Consider the following 19,015-nt stretch of genomic DNA (forward strand, 5'->3'; position numbering starts at 1 on the left):
TCACATGAGAACTGGTAAACAAAAGCATTTCACATATTAGAAATTCCACAAGGTATTCCATTACCAATGGAAATGGGAAGTCTTCTCTAGGGACTTTGACTTTCCCCGCTTTGCATATCTCATTCACCACACAGGGATAAAAATTGGAAATATTTACCAGAATGAAATGGGGGGAGGGAGAAGAAAAAAATCCAACCAAATAAAAAAGTTGTCCCATATCTAACTTCTCCAACCAATACAGAGTGCATTTTACTAAAAACATCTGTCTGAATATAACCCCAGCTTTTTAAAAACAAAACCTAAAACTCCTACAGCTTTCCCCAAATGTTACATACCTTTCCAAAATCAAGGCCTGGCATTCCTGACTGATGGAAGTCTGACCTTAGTGCTTCTGCATTGAGCAAGTAATTGTTCTCCTTTTCACATTCACTTCTCTCTTTCCCGTGTGAAGCCTCTGTTCCCAGACACGCAGGCTCATCATCCCCCAGCGTGCACATGGATCCAAAGGCAAGGCTGTTCTGCAATGCCAAATCAAAGTGGTAATGACTGAAAAGGCTAAGAACTACATCCTCAACTGTCCTCAAGACAGAGCTGGGTTACCCTTTTTGCCTTTTGCATCAAAACCTTTAACAACTTTCAGGAAGAAAGGTCTTACTCAAGACTTTATACAAATTGTCATTCATTTGCATGCAGGAAAAGGGTTGTTACTTTAAAACAAAAGTTGTTAGCCAATTCTAAGTGTCCTTGATGACAAGATACCCAACAGTCTTCTACTGTTATGATTTGAAAGACAAAATCACAGAACAATTTAGGTTGGAGAGGACTATTGTTTTCAATAGCCTGCTCAAAGCAGGAGCCCTCAGCCCTGGTTGCTGGAGTCTGTGCCCAGTCAAGTTGAGTAGCTCCAAGAAAGCAGAGTGCACTGCTGCTCTGGGCAGCCTGGTCCAGTTCTGCCTAACCATGAAGGGAAATCTCTCTTTATCTATTTAGATTTTTCCTTACTAAACCCTGAAGCTGTGGCTGCTTCTCTTTCAACTGGCATATGGAAGGAGAGTTTGCCTTTATCTTCCAGCTCGCCACTATTTGGCAGAAGACTGGCTGAGGAAGCCCTGCTCCCTTCACCTCTCCTTATAAAGCATGTGCTCCAGCCCCTGACCATCTTATAGCACTCCACTAGACTTACTCCAAATTATCAATGCTTTTCATGTGTAATCAAGCAGAGTCAAACAGTACTCCTTATCAGGCTCGTAAGTGCTGAATAAAAGGGAACAGTAACATCCCATGACCTGCTGGTTACAATCCTGCTAGTACAACCTGATATGGGGTTGTCCCTCAGCATTGTGAGAGCACACAGCTGACTTACAGGCTCAACTTGTTCATGACTCCTCCTCCTTTTCCACACAACTGTTCTCTAACCAGCCTGTTCCCAGCCTCTCCTGTCACATGGGCTTGTTTTGCCAGGTTTCACATTTGCTTTTGTTGAACTTCGTGAGGTCTCTATCAGCCCATTCCCCCAAACTGTGGAGGTCTCTGTGAAGGGCAACCCAGCTGCCCATCCCAGTCCCTGCTCTCCCCAGCATGTCAATCACAACTATGCTGTGAATGTCCTCTAACTCACCAGCCAGGTCTTTAAAGGTGGCACCAGATAAGCATTGGCTCAAGATCAATTTGGGGGCCTCCCAAAGAAGGCAGGACAGTGGAATAATGGATATTAAATTATTAATAAAATAAAAGCTCAGTACCTGATTGTTATTTTGCAAGTTGTTGCAGTGCAATGTGTTGTTGGAGTTCACCTCTTTGAACCTCTGGAGCAGGTTCTCCACCAAAGTATCTCGGTCCTTCAGCTCAATGAACTGAAAAGCTGTCTTACTCCTTATGCTAACAATGATGGGATTAGGGAGAAGGCTTGTGTCCTCCATCTTCTCTATACTGATTACCTTTCCCAGAGACAGTACAGAAAACACATTAGGCACCATACCCACAAAAACGTATTCAGATTTTCTACATGTACCAAAACACAGCATTTCATATGCATGCTTTAAATGTGGTTATTCATATTGGCTTTCCTTGATCAAACACATCCAACTGCCTGAAGTTCATGGTCTCTCCGGAAGCTCAAAGCAGATGCCAAAAAGTATCCCAGATGCCTTTTTTTTTTCCTAATTTACTTTGCATCCCACTTCTAAACAGCAGACTGAGGGAAAAGATAAGAAAGGGGTGTATGATTAAAAAAAATATTTATAAAAGGATCAACTTGATCAAATTCTGGGTGTGGAGGAGGAAATTTATTTTCCCACCTTTGAAGATGGGAAAAAACAGTTGTTTTGTTAATTTTCATTATGTATACAACACTGTTCTCATATTGTTTTCTGTTTCTGCAACAGTAGAAGGTAAGTAGCTACAGTTACAATATGATTTGGATGTTACTCTATTATTAGTCCAGGATGAAAGGAAAGCTTTAATTAAGAGATTATAACAGCCTTGTATCCACAGCAGATAAGGCAGGTGTTAGCTGACAGCTTCCTTCTCCTGTTCTACCACCTTCCCTTGTGCTTTCCCTCATTTAAAGTCATCTATTGATTTCATGGAAATTTGTTGGCCCATCACTGCATGCATAACATCCCCTCTTTCTCTCTGCCCTACAGCCTGGAAAAGTACCCATAGGTTTGTTAAAGGCTATCTATGAGGGAAAGCTCAACACTTGTCTTGATCCCAGGCAAGGATGCCTTTGCATTGCTGGAATGGCTCCAAGCCAGTCTCCATCAACATCAAGCTGGATGTACGTGTTTGTGGAGCTGGGAGACGAGCCCTGTCCAAATCTTGGGCCAAGCAGATTCTGTTTTTGCAGTGTTCTGTCCTGCTGCATTACCTGTCCATGCTTGACTTCATGGATAGTTTTGAATCACCCATGTTTTTAGGAGCTCAGGCCCCAAGGAGTCCCAGAACAAGCTGTACAACCATCCTGTAGGCAGGATGCACACAAACATCCTATTCTTTTTCATCAAACAACGCTTTGTCAAGGTAAGTCAAGTGGCAGCGGAGGCTTAGGGTAGAAAAAGGCAGATAAGGATCCAAAATTAAACAAACAAAAAACTCTACCTCTCTTAGTGGGATGATCACAGTGCAGCAGCCATTTTCTTTACTGGCAAAACAGATGTAACTGTCTGAAGTATACATTGTCCCTGCTGTGTGACAGCGACTGAAGGGCGTCCAGAGAGAGCAGTCCACAACCTCGTGCAGCTTCTCCTTCCTGGGCAATCTGAAGAAGGCCCGAAAGAATTCATTCTGTGCTCTGGCTTCAAGATCCCTTAAGAAAAAGCAGCAAGAACGAATCACGAGATCCCGAAAGTCAGGACACGCAGTGTGAGGTTAACTTTTCTTGTTGGCCTCACCAAGAGCTAGGAATACAGAATAAAAACACCACGCACAGCAATCCTGAGTGCCTATGTGAACAGAGCACTGTGCAAGCAACTTTGAAATAAGTTCAAAGGAAAACATTATCAATAACCATTTGTTTAACAATAAGGTCAAAAGCAACCAGTACAGTAACTAGGAAGGGAAAGGACACTAATTTGAATCAGCTGTTTTGCTGGTTTGGGGTTTTTTTACATTATTTTTTAACCACACATTTTCTATGGCTGCTGTATGACTTTACAGACTCTGGGAGTTACAAATTTCAGTGCCCAGGAGACAACTAAATCTTTCATCTGATGAACATATATTGAGCAAGGGAGATTAGCCTAATGTTCCTTGTTTCCCTTTACAGTAGCATTACCAACATCACCCCAGGGACTTGCACCTGCACCCAAAAGTAATGCATTTGCTCAATGACTACTTCCAAAGTGGTCAGTAATAGAAGGGCTAGTGATGGTGGCATTTACATGATGGAATCCTTAACTTGCAAAGGTATCAGCCTCAGAGAGCCCTCAGAACAGTTTCAAAATGCAGAACAGTTTCAGGTCACTTACAGACTCAGTTGGGATTAACAGCACCAGCCACACTCAGTTTGAACTTGGCCTCCTTCCAGCACCCATCCACATTTAAGTGAAAAGTTTAAATAAATGAAACTTTCATTACTGAGCCATGGTTATACAGACTTGGCTTTGGGGACTTATTTTTCTTCTCCTTTCTTAATGAAGAAGTCTGCAGTAATTTAGAGAACTACACAATTACATTATAAACAGGCCATGGCTATTAGCTCACCACCAGCAGCTCCAGAAACATTAGGGCTTAAATTCTATTATTTTCTTTACTACAAGTAAATTTTTCCTAGCATGATTCAACTTAGGGGAAAAAAAATAGCTTGATTTTGTGCCACTGAAAGAATTTAAAGCGTGGGCTGAAGCACAACAGGGAGTGGTACCTTGGTGCTGTAAATTCCCTCTCCACTCCCTCCTTCACCCACTTCTTCTGCAGACACCTTCCCTCTGCCCCAGCCCTGTTCCCTGTTAAAATATATGTTGAGATAAATGAAGCCACTGGCTCAATTAGTAAATAAATTATTTGTTTGGGTTTTGGGTTTTTTAGTTTAGTTTAATCCATAGAAAAAGACTTAGCCACAAGAAACAAAGAGGAAGACAATCCAGAACAGAGACCTGAGAAGGGAGGATCTGTATCTGCAAGCAACAGAAAAGACATAATGGGCTCAACCAGCGTTCAGCTTCTGTTTCCTTCTCAAGCATTATCTTCCTTAATAATATTATCCAAAGAAAGCAGACAAATAGTCTCCTGTTTTTTCACAGAGAACAAAAAGAAACCCCCTTTTTGAAGAAAGACAAAAAGGTTGCTCCTGAGCTGAAATTCCACAGCGAGAGTAACTCTGATAAGTGCCTGCAGCCATCTACCATTGTGACAAAGCTGGATCAGGATATGCCTCCTAGTTAACTCACCACTAAAATATTTTCCATTTCTGCACAGCACAGATGAATGCTGCTGATAGCATCTGCAGTCAGGTCTGGTAGAGCTGTGCTCTCCTGCTATTGTGCTGCAAGGTAAGAGCCCCCCAGCACCTACTTGGTTCTGAAGATTTCTCGACCTTTATGTGAAAAAAGGCTTTATACAGAAGAGTGGGACTTCTACTGAGACATGCATGTCTGTTATTTAAGAGCTGACTGTTTCCTATGCTCCAAAATCTGAAGCTTCTGAGTTTTCAGGATTTTCCTGCATTTCCTGGGGCTGTGGGCTAGCAGGGACTTTCAGACAACAAACCACAGGATTCTAAGCTGAAGAAGAATGACACTAGTCACATCTGAAACGAAGTAAATTCAGCAGCACTGTATCCACCCCCACTCACCCGTGGAAGGCTGCCAATCCCAACATCCCTGGAACTGCCTGTCCCCCCCATGACTCACACACAGGCTCACACAGGGACACCACAGGGAACACACCACAGCCAGGGCTGCCCCAGACACAAGTGCTAAAATGGCCAGCCTGCTCGGAGGAGGGATCCCGGAATAAAAAATGGTAGCAGAGGGACAAGATCCTGTCAGCACCTACCACTGTGGGCTCAAACAAGAGGTTTTATTCTAAAGTTGAACACCAAGAATATATTTCCTGTTAAGCAAGCAAATTCTAGGGCTTAAAGGTTTCCCTTCATAAACACAGCCAAACAAAATTAGAGTTGGTTAAAAAAACCCCCAACCCTACAACTCTAAAAAACCCACAAACAAATTTAGCTCCTAAAACAAGACAGGCAATTTTTTAAATATGATACAACAAATATGGCCCATGTCACCAAGTCCCACAGCTTCCATTTAGAGTTTCACAAGACCTCCAACACCAAACAGAAACCCAATCTTTCTACTTGCACCCCTACCTGTTTGAAAATTTCTACTCTCACTTAACTATTTCCAAGTGGGTTTGGTTTTTAAGCAAATGCAGCATACTGAGTGGTACTTGACTAAAAAAAGGAAAGCTATCATTATGTAAAAATAATGTTTATTGAGTATTTACACAAGCATCAGAAGAATAAAAGGCAACAAGATGCAACTGCCTTGTTCCCTACTTTTCAAAAAACTCAGCAATTCCTTCTGAGTGCAGCTCCCAACCTGCAGGTTATGGGATCATGGACTGCCTCCAACTCCAGCACTTCAAAGTGAATGGCAAGCCTGAACTGCAACAACTCCTTATGCATGACCCCCACATTACCTTCCAAGAGCTTTAAATTAAAGGAAATAACACACACAAGTCTAACAAAATGCCTAAAAGCATCAGGATGCTTAAAATACTGTCCTCACTGTCAAATGTTTTCTGTGCTTTAAATCCAGCAGAAGCCAACTTGGCAAGATTTTAGCTCTGCTGAGTCACTTGTTGCCTATCTAAAATCTAAACAACCTTGCTGACCTCTTGCTTCAAGAGACAGATTACCAGATTCTTCTTACTATTGAGACTCCAGAAAGTAAGATACTTTGGAAATAACACATCCAACAACATATGTCTTTTTTTTTTTTAGAAGAACTGCTAAATTTATGTGGGAAGAAAGGCTTCTTATAAGCAAGTCAGGAGATGTTATCTGAGAAGAGCCAACATGGACTTGTCAGGACACATGTAAACTGAACATCATTCCCTTACACAGCAGGAACACTAGACTTGTAGATGAAGGAGTTGCAATGAATGTTTTAGCCAAAATTTATGAAAGTCTTGATATAGCCACTCATGGAACTAATTAAACTAGAACTGGCAAACTGTTGGACCAAGACAGCTGCAAAAGAGTACCTCAAAACACAGCCCTTCAGGGCTTCCTAATAAATTAGAAGGTTGTATCAAGAGGACCCCCTTGGGCATCTGTCCTAGATTAGCTTCTGTTCAGTGTCTTCATTAGCAACCTGTATGATGGATCAAGAGATTGTCACTAAACCTGCATTTGATGCAAGACTGGTAGAGGCTAATGAACATAACAACAGGATCAGGTTCAGATTTATATTTATAAATTTAAGGGATGTTGTGGAAAAAAAGCATTACAAATATTTTCAGATGTACATCATAAGCTTCACAAATGCAGCACGGAGATGAACTCCACCAGGAGCCATCCCTTGGGGTTACATAGGAACACAAGCTGAACAAAAGCCAACAGCCTCATGCTCACAGGAGGAAGAGGAACACTGGCTGGGCTGCAGAAGTTCATGGCCGCCAAGATGCAGCATGGCAGTCCCAGAACTGGCAAGGTTTCTGGGACAATCCTATATCCCACCACCGCATGCCTGCCCCCACACGGCATCAGTGATTAAAGTCCAGAGAAGAGTGACCAGAATGGCTAAAATCCACACTGATAAGAAAGCCCTGGTGGAAGTAGGGCAGTGCAGCTTTAAAAAATAATAATAAAAAAAAAAAAAAAAGAGAGAGAGAAAGAAGATAAAGAAGATACACATCAACCCCCAAACACATAAATGATTGCTCAAAGTGTGCACAAAGTGCTCTAAAGAAAGTGAGCACTTCTTATCTCTTCAATAGTCAATAATACTGGGTAGAATAAAAAGTGACAGACCCAAAAAGTGTGGAAGATTCAAGTTAGACCTCAGACTTCTCAGTGACAGAACAGTGAAGTACTGGTATTGATCTTGATATGCCCATTACTGCAAATCCTAAAAAACACATTAGGCAATCAGAAAGAGATAACCCAAACCCTACCTTTTGCTACAGAGATGCAATAAAAGGAATTTTTTTTCTAGTCATATTCTGCTTGTTGCTCAAGGTTTAAAGCATTCTCAGATTCTCTCTCTGAAGGAATAAATGCAGATTGAAGTGACATTTATGACTCAGGATACTTCAAACAGTTTCCATTGGGCTTAGATCAGTGTTAACAACCTTCTTTGCCTTCACATGAAGCAAAGTCATTCTCATTGGTAATTCACAGTTAAACATGAAGAAAAAAACTTGATGTGGTTAGAGCCTGGGAAAACATATCACACTGTTGAAACCTTACTTACACCAGCACTAAAGCTTTTAAATTGTGGGTTCTGCTCTGGAGAATTTCTCACTACATTTGAGAAATGAAATGGGTACTTTTACATCCTGAAAGAGATGGAAATTAGAAGTACAAGAAACCTATACCAGAAACTGCTGCAGCCTTTTTTTTTTTTTAAAGAAAAAATAGTTACCATAGGTGTTCCAGTAAAATTCTATGGCACATACATATGCCTACAAGAAATGGCATTTGTAGGTACCAAACACATCAACTTTACTTTGCTTTTTATGGCAATTACCTCCATTGCCATTAATCCCTTCATAATTCATTGTTCTGTGCATAATAATTTCATTAAACAGCACAAAAAATTGCATACTGACTTATTTGACTCTGGCCATGATATAATTTGTGTCTCTGAGTCCCATCCCTCCACTGCTCAGTAAGATGACTCCAAGAGCCTCAGGAATGGCAAACGTTTATGGTTTTCAGACTGTAGAATATACAGATCATGACAGCACTGAAAATGTATTTTTATAAAGATATTGAAACAAGCCTCTCACAAAAGAAAGCCTATCAAACACAAGACATCTACAACTTCATTAATTTGTCAGAGCTGGAATAGTTCAAATGATGTGTATGTCTGCTTTAATTTTCGTAGATTATTATTTGCTTCCAAATCATGTACAAGAATTAACAGTAACAATTAGAGGGAACATGTTGAGAGAAAAGTAATTGCTCTTGTAGTACTAAAATGGCTTCAAGAAAAAAAGCAGCAACCAAAACTTCATTCACCAAGAAAGTAAAACATTCCCCCCAAAACATGTTAACACTAAAAACCAGTTTATCCACTAGTCAAACGACAGTCTTGCTTAATCACCTTACATCAAAGTGGTTGCTGAAGTGGGACAAAGGGCACCAGAAACAGCAACTTATCCAACCACTACCTAATTCATGCAGAGGAAATGGGATTTTGGTATCATCCGTGCCATCCCAAGTCACAGCACATGTCAGAGAACATCTTGACCGGGAAATCTCCAGTAAATATATTCTTGTCCTTCCTTCTCCCTGTGTTCCTTTTACTTTCTTTTTTCTTCTTTAGTTGGAGGGAAGGAGAGAGAGAACCAGTTTGAATAAGTGTGTGGGATGGTTTCTCTTGCTTGACCGCTAATGGGCACACTGCTTTTCAAAAATGCCACAAGGTACTTACAAGATGATTCCCTGAGAGCACCTTTTTATAGCATATTACTAAGCTTATACTTTTCTTTAAAACTGTAATTTTATTTTCTTTCCATTCAGTTAGTATCCCTGATTCAAAGACTATTTTGGGAAATGACAATGACAAAAATTCGTAGATGCTGAAAAATATCTCTCCCCAGGAGAGGGGAGTTTTGTTACATCTCCCCTGGATTTCTCTTGCATCTAACTTTTCAGCTCAAAAGCAGGAGGAACATAAAATGGTAAACCATGGAAAGGGGCTGAGATACAACCTACCACAGCCATGTTCTGCATTAGCTAAAGTACACATCCCTACATCTCTTGAGCCAAAAGCCTCCAATGTTAAAAAAACCAAGTTACATACATGGTGTAAAAACAGTGGTAGCTCTTGTATCCAAGGAACCCTGGTTATTAAAAAAGCCTGCAAAGATGTTTATGGTTGCTCACCATTGTGTTACCTCAAGTGAATTCTTCAATTATGAAATCCTGGTGTCAATGATTTTCTTTACTGTGTGTATATATGAAATTGCAGAGGAAGTCCATTTTATTGTTTTAAACTCCATTATGAAACTTTGCAGAAGTGTTTAGCTGAGATACAGGCCCACCACCACTGTAAAAATGTACCTCAGAAACAATAAAATGGCTACTGGTCTCTCATTTTTGGAAATGATACCATGCATTCCTTATGTTTTAGTCAGGAAGCAACACCTGTGTGATTCCCTTCATACCCCTGGCAGAGGGAGAGGAAGGAAGAGCAGGAAAGAGCATGATTCAAGAGGAGATAACTGCTCCACAAACATCCCATTCAGAAAAGAAGTATTTTAAATTAGCACCTTAACCTTGATGCCCCAGGCAAATTCCAGTTAGGGCTATTCCATCCTGCCCACCTAAAATTCCTCAGGACAGCTTCCCTCCCCCTTTCTCGAAGCATCAAATAAAACACAGAGTTATGTTTTGTGCTACCAGCAGAGAACTAGCCATCAATCTTTCCCTGAGAGCCAAATGCATTTCTGTAGTGGGAGAGGAATGCAGGGATGCATTTCAGGGATGCAAGGGGTAGAGCTGACAATAGCAATACCACAACTGTGTTTTGTAATACCTGTAACTGCTCACTAAATTGGCTATGGCAATCACACTAGTGGGAATTCCATGTTTCAGATGTGACCAAAAGCAGTAATTCCAGAGAACTGAAGGCACTAGGAAACCCTACATATTACCAAAAAATTAAGCAAAATAATGCTGCTTTTCAGAGAAGATGGAAAGTATCCCTTGCTGCAAACTTCCCTTCTATGGGAACTCCAGTTCTTACAGGGAACAGTATTTTTAAAACTTTGTGCTGTTTAAGGGAAGAATATAAAGTCAAAAATGTATCTTGCATAAAGTTAAAATGCACCTTTTGGATACACCATAACACACTATGAAGTCTCTTTTGCATCCAGTCAAACAAAGCTTTGAAATCTTACCCAGCTAACACACCAAACCATGAATCCCACTATTCCTCATAAGGCAGTTTAGCTTTTTACCTCTTAGTAATCTGAGTAGGATCCTGCAGGCCTGGATCCAGTTCAAAGATTTCATTATCCAGTAGCCTACGGAGTGTCACATCTGCCAGCTGCTCCATGATCCTGAAAGCCTCAGAGATATTGAGGAAGGTGGAGAAGTCGCGCTCTTTGTTTGCTGTGGTGACACGGACTGTGTCCGTCATGAAGACATTGGAGGTTCTTTCCAGCTTCTGGACCTCAACCCAAGGAATGATAAGTTTCACTACAATCCAAGAGAAGAGCAAAAGTGGGTTGGAAACTTTGCTTCCATCTTTCAGATTTGGGAAACAATCAAATTCAGAATGAAAAAGAGGAGAGAGAGAAATTTTTATGGGCAAGACCAAGCACATGCTGAAATGTCTGTTATGACTCTGCATTCAATCTCACCCACTCCTTTTTCAGAATCTCTCCCTCAATTTTAACTATCTTCACAAGAAATGCTAGGCTGGGGAGTGGTGCCTTTGCAGAACATCTGCCATACCCTGTGCTCCTAACTCCTTTACAAGTCATTTCTGCAGCTTGCTTCCTTACCACCAGAAGAAACAGTTCATCTCCAGAATACAGAGGTAAGAGGGAAAAGCTTTGTTATCTCCTAGAAACAAAACACTAGGCAGGTGGAAAACCAATTACATGCACAGTTACTTTAGGTTTTAAAATAAAGCTAACTCCCCTCCAAAAGAAAGCTTTTTTGGAGACTGCTATAAAGTGTAATTACAACTATAAACAAGACATTAAAAAAGCTGCCTAGCCTTTGGGATCTTTCCATTTGGTTACTTTTTACTGAAAAGATGCACAGGGCACATCTTGCCCTAAACATTAACTGCAGTCAGGCTTGTTTATAGAGAACAAGAAGTGAAGGACACTGTTCTCTATACTTAAAGCTGTTGAATCATATAAATACAAGTGGAAACAGAATCAGCTTACTTTAGATAACTACTGCAGGATGTTACTCGCCTCTCACATGAATCTCTGGGTAGAAATTAGGCTGGAAAGGACTTTAAAATAGATTCAATTTCTTCTTAACAACTGTTGGAAACTTCCCAGATTTCTCTGTGCCAATAACATCAAGACTACACCCCTTAACATCCCTAGCTGGTCTCCTGATGCCAATAAAGCAATAAAAAGGCAGTAATAACAAACGTTGTCATATATATATGACACTTATCAAAGATCATTCATTACCTAAGGAGCTACCCTCAGCAAGTTTTCTGTACTACATGAACCACAGCTGTCAAGATTATTTACAGATTGCATTTTTTCTTACTTAAACACAGCACAGCTGCATCAACATGCAGAGACTGTTGCAAATGATCATAAAATCAACTGCACCAGCCCAGCCAAGGGAAGAAAGATTAAATAATGCTGCAGCAACAGCACTGCTGTTCAGGCAGGTCAGAGTCACACAGGCTCTACAGTGCTGGTTACAGAAAAAGCACAATAGCGTGTACAGGACTCAAGCCACTGATAAAAGGTACAAAGTCTTCAAAGTTTCAGAAAAACACAAATTTAATTAAAAACATGAAGAAACCTTGGCACACCCTTCCAAGCTATCTGATGATCTAAACCTCTGAAATCCTACAAACACTTGGAAGTTAAGATAAAAGGGGACTTGTCCTGGAAAAAAAAATTCCATGGAGTTTATATTCACATGAGCCGTAAATTAATTTTATGAGAAGTTGAAAACAGATTCTAATATCACATTCCAGGTCACTTCAACACAAAATGAAACAAAAGAAGGGAAAAGACTTGCCAGAAGCAGAAGACTTAACACTTTGCCTATAAAGAGATTTCATTCTATGGTTTGGGGGGATTTTTATAGAGGTAAAACAGAATTGAGAACTAATTTTATTGCAACTCATATATTGAGTTTTTTCTCTGTGTAGTATTGAAGAACACAATAAATGTGATTTCTTAGCAATATTTTGAAGACCAGATTTAACCAGATTTCATTTGTGATTGCTGCCTGAAAAAGACAAAGTCAATGAATCACTTGTTCTGCATGTAATCAGCATCGGCTTCTCAAATAGTAACAACCAGAACTGTATTAAATCTGGATTATTCCCTGTAATACAAATATTTCATAAACATGACAAAACATTAGGCTAGAAAGAGAAGTAATCTGCTTTATCACAATCAAGGAAGTGAGAATCATTTCAGCATATATGCTGCTTCCCACTGAGCTAGGGAAGTTTGTTTAACCAAAAGAAAATTCAGGGGGTTTTCTCATATTTCCATGCAAATGTATGGGAACACAAAGACAATGTGACTGACTGCACTGCTGAATGAACAGTGCATTTTCCATGGTCAAAATAAAAAGTTGCAAACATGTAATTGTTTGTTTGGTTTGGGTTCTTTTGGGGTTTTTTTTGTTGATTTTCATAATGAATATCATTAAAGACATGAGAAGAAATCTCTTCTTAAACAATACAACATGATATTGTATTTCCATTATCATTTAACAACCTGTGGTATTACATAAACAAAATTTTTGGAACCATATAAATGGTTTTTCGCTCTCCCTCCTCCTTCCACTGTTATCTATCATTAATAAGTATAATTTCTGCTTTGTGTGCTTTGGCAGACTGGCTATCTCAGATTTAATAAGAGAAAACCTGCAATGATAATAAGAAGAAATGATTGACAAAGAATTTAGTACTAACCAGAAAACAAGGGGATTAAACAAGAACTCACATATCTAGTACATGAAGAAATTCCATTCTGTTCTTCCCAGCATAACTCAACTTTTGTTTTTATAATGAATAACAAACTTAGCTGCACTTCAAATATAATTTTCCCAAACTTAGCTGCACTTCAAATATAATTCTCTCATCTTTGGTGATATGACAAAATAAGTAGCTTGAAATAATATAAGGGAAGAAAGGGCCTCCAACTCTAAGCATGTCTTTGTATGTTTTCAGTCTTAGAAATTACAAGTTACTATCTTTCTTAAGATGAACTTCATTTCTAAATCTACAGCTATATCTCAATATTAAATCCAGTTGGAATATGGCAAAGTTTTCCTAACTGATCTGACAAACATTGCTATATTTACAGCAGTATAGGTTTCTATTGCTGACTTTAAGTTCCAGCAGGATAAACAGGCCTTAAAATGCTAGAGGTTTATGCACAATTTTACTAAACAGAGAAATGCTATAGTTTAAATGGCTACATTCATTTTCACATCTGTTACTTTCATTTTTACCTTCTTATATCTATTCTGTGAGGCTTTTCATTCACACAATTCTTTCTCTGTAGAAGAACACCCCAGCTAAATCCTTAGAACTTGCTGAACCATCTGAAGGGCCAAAAAGCCTCAGGATATGCTTCTTGTGACCTTACTGCACTGCTATTCAGAAACACAAACAAATCCCTAAATTGCTGTTGTTTTTCCTTAAAAGCTCTGAATTTTCACCTGGTTCTTCAGGGCACATTCCTTTTATTTGACCTGGGATTTCTTCAGGCAGGCAGCTTGACTCAGGCACCTCTGGCCCCACCAGCCCTTCCCCTACTACCCTGCTGCAATGTGGTGACTCTGCTTCCCTGCCTGTGGGAGGGACCCATCTTTACCATTTTCAGCACTAAAACTCCTCATTTTAGAATTTGTAGGAGGTCTGCTACATCTTAAGGTTGCTCCACCATGGCAAAAAGAAAAACCAGGTAACAACCATGTCTGTGTGCTCTTGCAGTGTTATTTTAATTACTGGATTCATATTAAAACACAAAGGCTGAAGTGAAAATTTAATTAAACAGGATTTTTCACCTAATAACTAAAAACTCAGAAACTAAACTTCAGAGGTCAGCTAGGCTTTTCATAAGAACTCTGGCTATTCTTGCTTTTAAATGTATTTCTATCTCTCCCCAGCATAAGATTCCTTATGCATTTACACTTACATTCTTTGCCCAGGAAGAAGGAATAAAAACAGAGATGATTGATGCTCAAATAAAGCCAGCCTTGCCGAGGAACTTTTCCTTTCCAACAGCAACAGGAATAATAGGTGATCAACTTCTCTGCTTCAGGAAAATTAAATCTGGATTCAAATTTCACCAGGGCTTCTCGGAACTTCTCAGGGTCCTCCTCCTGCTCAGCCAGTTTGCTGCTTGTTTCCTCTGCAATCAGTGCCTGAGCCCAGGACAAGACCATATGTCAGCATAAAGCTATGACACTCACACTCAGGCAAGCTGCTGCAAGCTGCCCATTCAAATTCTAATAATGCAACACTTTCTAATTCTAATAATGCAACAAAGAAATTCCAGTCAATTCGCAGTTTTCACAAATGGAGAAATTTCTCTGGCGCTTGCATCTCTCATACATTTTGAATGCTCCCAAAGCAAGACTTTTGGGGCCTTCTTTACCTTATTCATAGCTTTTTCAACAAGTCTGGCAGAACTGTATCTGTGCACTTTCACTATGGCTTATGACTGCTCTTATTTTGTATACACAGAGTAAAAATAGAGTAACAGTTGTGGCTACTGACCAGTACTATTAACCTATGAAGAAGCAAAGCAGTCAGATGTGTCAACAACTTGAGACATGCTTGGAACCATTACAAGCACCGTTTCAAGAACATCTACATAAATGTAATTAAGATTTCAGATTTTTAATAGTGGTATTACAACAAAGGAGTTAAGTATGCATTGCACCATGCAGACAAATAATCCATGTGTTACAGCACCTGCTATAGTTTGTAACTACCAAGCAGTCCTAACGTGCTAAAAGTCTTCGGCAGGTGCAAGGGTCTAAAACCTGGATTTAACATTAACTCATGAAACCTGAAGAATTTTAGATATGTATTCTGCTAGGTAACAAGCTGTCACTGTGTTATCAAGAGAGATTAATTGTATTTGGTATTTCAGTGCACTTAAGACAATATACCTTTTTTAAAGAAAGCAGGATAAAAACTAGGATTTGTACAGTGATGTTTTGGTTTTGTCCTCTTCCCCAGATTCAGAGCCCACAGAGCTTACAGCAGCAAGGTTGAAATTCACAAATACATTATGTTCCTACAAAATTTCCAAACTGAAAAAGAGGCTATGGAGGGAAGAGCATCCCATTAAAACTCTTAGTAAGAAAAAGCTTGTAGCAGGACCTGAGGTACAGCAGCCACCAGTGAACCCACACCCCCACCCAGACATCACCAAGCTCCTCTTAGAGCTTGTATTTCATTAAAAGCAGAGCTCAGGACTCCAGGCTTTCTAAGTTACTCCCCACACACCATTGTTATTTTTAATCTGATTTATGGTCACAAAATTCCTTTACTTTTAAAATTCTTTAACCTTACAAAAGGATGCTCATTTCTCCAACCCTGTGGCGAGCCAGCAGCTTCATGTGCTGGCCACATCAGGTGCAAGAGCCACAGAGAAAACAAGTCATGTTTTTATGGTCAAAACCAAGCATGAGTGACAACAACTTCATTACATTCTTCTAATAAACCACATGTAATTGGACAGGGGAGGGTGCAAGTGAGACAGTTTCCTTACCTTGACTTTCCCTTTGACAAAACTAACAATATCTTCTTTATTGTCAAACACAGACAAAGTATGGAGCAAGTTTTGTTCCAGCCATTCCCAGTGCTGGTTTATTTCCTCTGCAGTGGCACCTAGAAAAGCAAAAAAATAGTATATCAAAACTAATCCTGCAATATAAAATTATAAGGAAGGGAGGAAAAAAAGTCATAAAATGCACTATTCCAAAAATTCATTATGAGAAATTGAACTTTCAACCTCAGAATTCTTAGTAGCAAACAGGTCAAAAAGGTCTCATTCATAGCAGCATAGTTAGAGAAAAACAAAAACATCATTGTTTTAGAGAATTAGTTTTAGGGCTTTTAGTTTTATCTTCTCGAATGCTCTCAGCCAGCAAACGCTGCATTAAAAGTCAAAGCAGAAAAAACATCAAAACTTCATCCTGAGCTGCCAGACTGCAGCTTATTCTGACATGACATTCTCTAAGTGGCCACTGGAAACCTTTGATTTATGTCCTGTTCCCAAAAGTCCCTGATCTTCCTCTCTCCCTCCCTCAATACACACATGCACACACACAGCCCACACACAAACACATGCCCACCCTTTGAGAGGAATACAAAACCCTCTACAATAAATAAAGTACCTAAAAAACAGTTTGGTTCAGCAGCACCTAAAGGTTCTACAAGAGCACATTTCTACAGTTTGGGGAAGAAATAAAGCAAACAGAAATCTTTGACTAATACAGCTTTTCAAATCTTTAAAGCTTCTTTCTCTAAACACCTGAGGGGTTTGCTGGTTCTATAAATCTAATCTGTTCACACTAACTCCAGAAATAATATTTCACTCATTACTGATCTGCTTTGGCTCCTTCTGCTTGAAACTGAATTGTCTCTGCATGGCACGAGGACAGAAAAGTCATAGCAAGATGGGCACCATACAGGGCCAACAAGGGAAAATCTGAGCCCTCCAGATCTTACTGGTCAGTAACTAGACATTAAAGGTAAAAAAGTAAAAGCAGCAATAGGTGCTTCTCCTAGTGCCTTGCTTGTGGAAGAAAGAAAAGAAATAGCTGTATGTAAGAGAAATACAAATCACACATGAATATAATAATAAAATTAATCTCAAATAGAAGACCCATTATCTCAAGATTTGTTTTGTCTGTACATTAGTGATGCATCATGTTGCCTCACAACAACAAAAAATGATAAATTTAGGTGAGGATTTTCCATTTCCCTCTGCTCTGTTTTCCATGCAGAATGCCAGCTGGCAGGGAAACCTTCCATGCTTTAACTTCCCTGACAGGAAGGACTTGTAATGGAACTTCTTAAATATCATTAATCAAGGTTAAATTTAAATTTAAAAATCATACAATTAGAGGCACTTAAAAGCCTTTTAGGTCAAAAAAACAAATTATATAAATGTTTAAGAATACCAGAAATAAGAGTAATTTTATATTGAAATGGCTGCACAAAGCAAATACTGAGTTGACTTTTTATTTCTGAGTAACCTACAAGATACCAAGTGTATGGGCAAGCTGTCAGGCTGCCTCTTGTGAAATAAGCTGAGAGCAAGATCCCTTTCACAGTAGCATCCCCACTGCTGGGACTGCTCTGAGCCCAGGCAGCAGCTATACTCCACAGGGACTCCTGCAGTATCTCCTGCCTGCCCCCAGGGTTTCTGCTCAAAAACCAAAAGATCATTTTGGCCCTTTCATTTGGTCAGGCCAACTCAATTTTTTGAGTCCCTTCTTTATTAATAATCTGTATTTCATAGTTTAAAGTTGTTCTGTGATTTGACCCAAGCACTGCCAATCTCTTATTTCCATTCCTTATTCCTCTTCCTGTGCTGATGTTCTGCACAGCATTTGATTCCACCTTCTACCACCTTCTTCATCTGCTCATGTCAAGTGTTTTGGCAAACCACTGCCTGATTCCTCAGAATCTTTTCTTTAAACCCACTTTTCACCAAATCCTTTGCTCTCCCTCTCCTAAAACCAACTTTGCTTGACTGAGTCTTGAGTTTCTTTTTTGCCCATTAGCCTTCTGAAAGGAAAATTCAAGTGGCTCTACACAAGGAGTGAGGTTAGACCTATTTTTTTCCTGTACTGGTATAATGTGATTAACCATCTGGATTAAAACATCTCTGCCAGAACAGCCATGCAGGGATCTGATTTCCTAGCACCCCTCTGAGATTTGCAAATGTCTGTAACAGACCTGGCCCTTATGCATCTATTATCATTTAAGCCTACAGCTCCTGGAACAGAGGGCTGCCAACATACAATAAAAAATGTCATTTTAATTAACTGCCTGATGACATGATGGCTATCCACAATTAAGTTACACTGGAGAGGAGAGACTGGAAGGAGTTCCTGGAACTGCTCCTTGCCCTCACTGTACAGCAGCAGGAACTGGCACTTCTGTCTGGGGAATGTCCTTCTCCAGCTTCCCAAGAAGGGGCTGGGGCGATGCTCCTCTGCCTCTTATTGCCAGCTCTCCCCTGGACACTCATGTCAGGGTTTCACAGCAGCAGTATTATTCACAAACAGCTTCTGCTCCATGGTTCTTTACTTCTGCGCAGCTCTGGCAACTGTGCATGTTCTACCCATGCAGCACACAAAACAGACCCTCTGCTTTCCGCTCTATTACTGTAAATCTCATTTTCTCAGGGATGAGCATCCATTCAGAAGAGCCAAAGAGAATCTTAGAAAACATTAATCATGTAAGTTTGTCTCAGCAAAATCCTTAGCCATTCCAACCCAGCAAGTTTGTCATTTGTAGTTCCTTCAAAAAATAAAAAACCAAAATCAAAAAACCACACCAAATTCTGTGTGCAGTAAGAGTGTGGGTGGGGCAAGGATCAGCCCCAGAAAGTAGTATTGCATATGTTCAAATAA

General features: G+C 39.8%; 1 protein-coding gene across 1 annotated transcript in view; it reads right to left on the reverse strand.

Moving 5' to 3' along the window:
* TBC1D8 (TBC1 domain family member 8) overlaps positions 1–19,015 on the reverse strand; it is a 49,177-nt gene that overhangs the window by 14,608 nt on the left and 15,554 nt on the right. Inside the window, exons 3-8 of the mRNA XM_066545239.1 lie at positions 16,138–16,256; positions 14,551–14,779; positions 10,642–10,882; positions 3,100–3,307; positions 1,743–1,937; positions 336–518 (exon numbers count right to left, since the gene is read on the reverse strand). Of these exons, the coding sequence (XP_066401336.1) occupies positions 336–518; positions 1,743–1,937; positions 3,100–3,307; positions 10,642–10,882; positions 14,551–14,779; positions 16,138–16,256 (1,175 nt within the window). The remainder of the gene's footprint in view (positions 1–335; positions 519–1,742; positions 1,938–3,099; positions 3,308–10,641; positions 10,883–14,550; positions 14,780–16,137; positions 16,257–19,015) is intronic.

The sequence above is a fragment of the Molothrus aeneus genome, chromosome 2 (genome assembly GCF_037042795.1).
Source record: "Molothrus aeneus isolate 106 chromosome 2, BPBGC_Maene_1.0, whole genome shotgun sequence".
Taxonomy (NCBI): Eukaryota; Metazoa; Chordata; class Aves; order Passeriformes; family Icteridae; genus Molothrus; species Molothrus aeneus.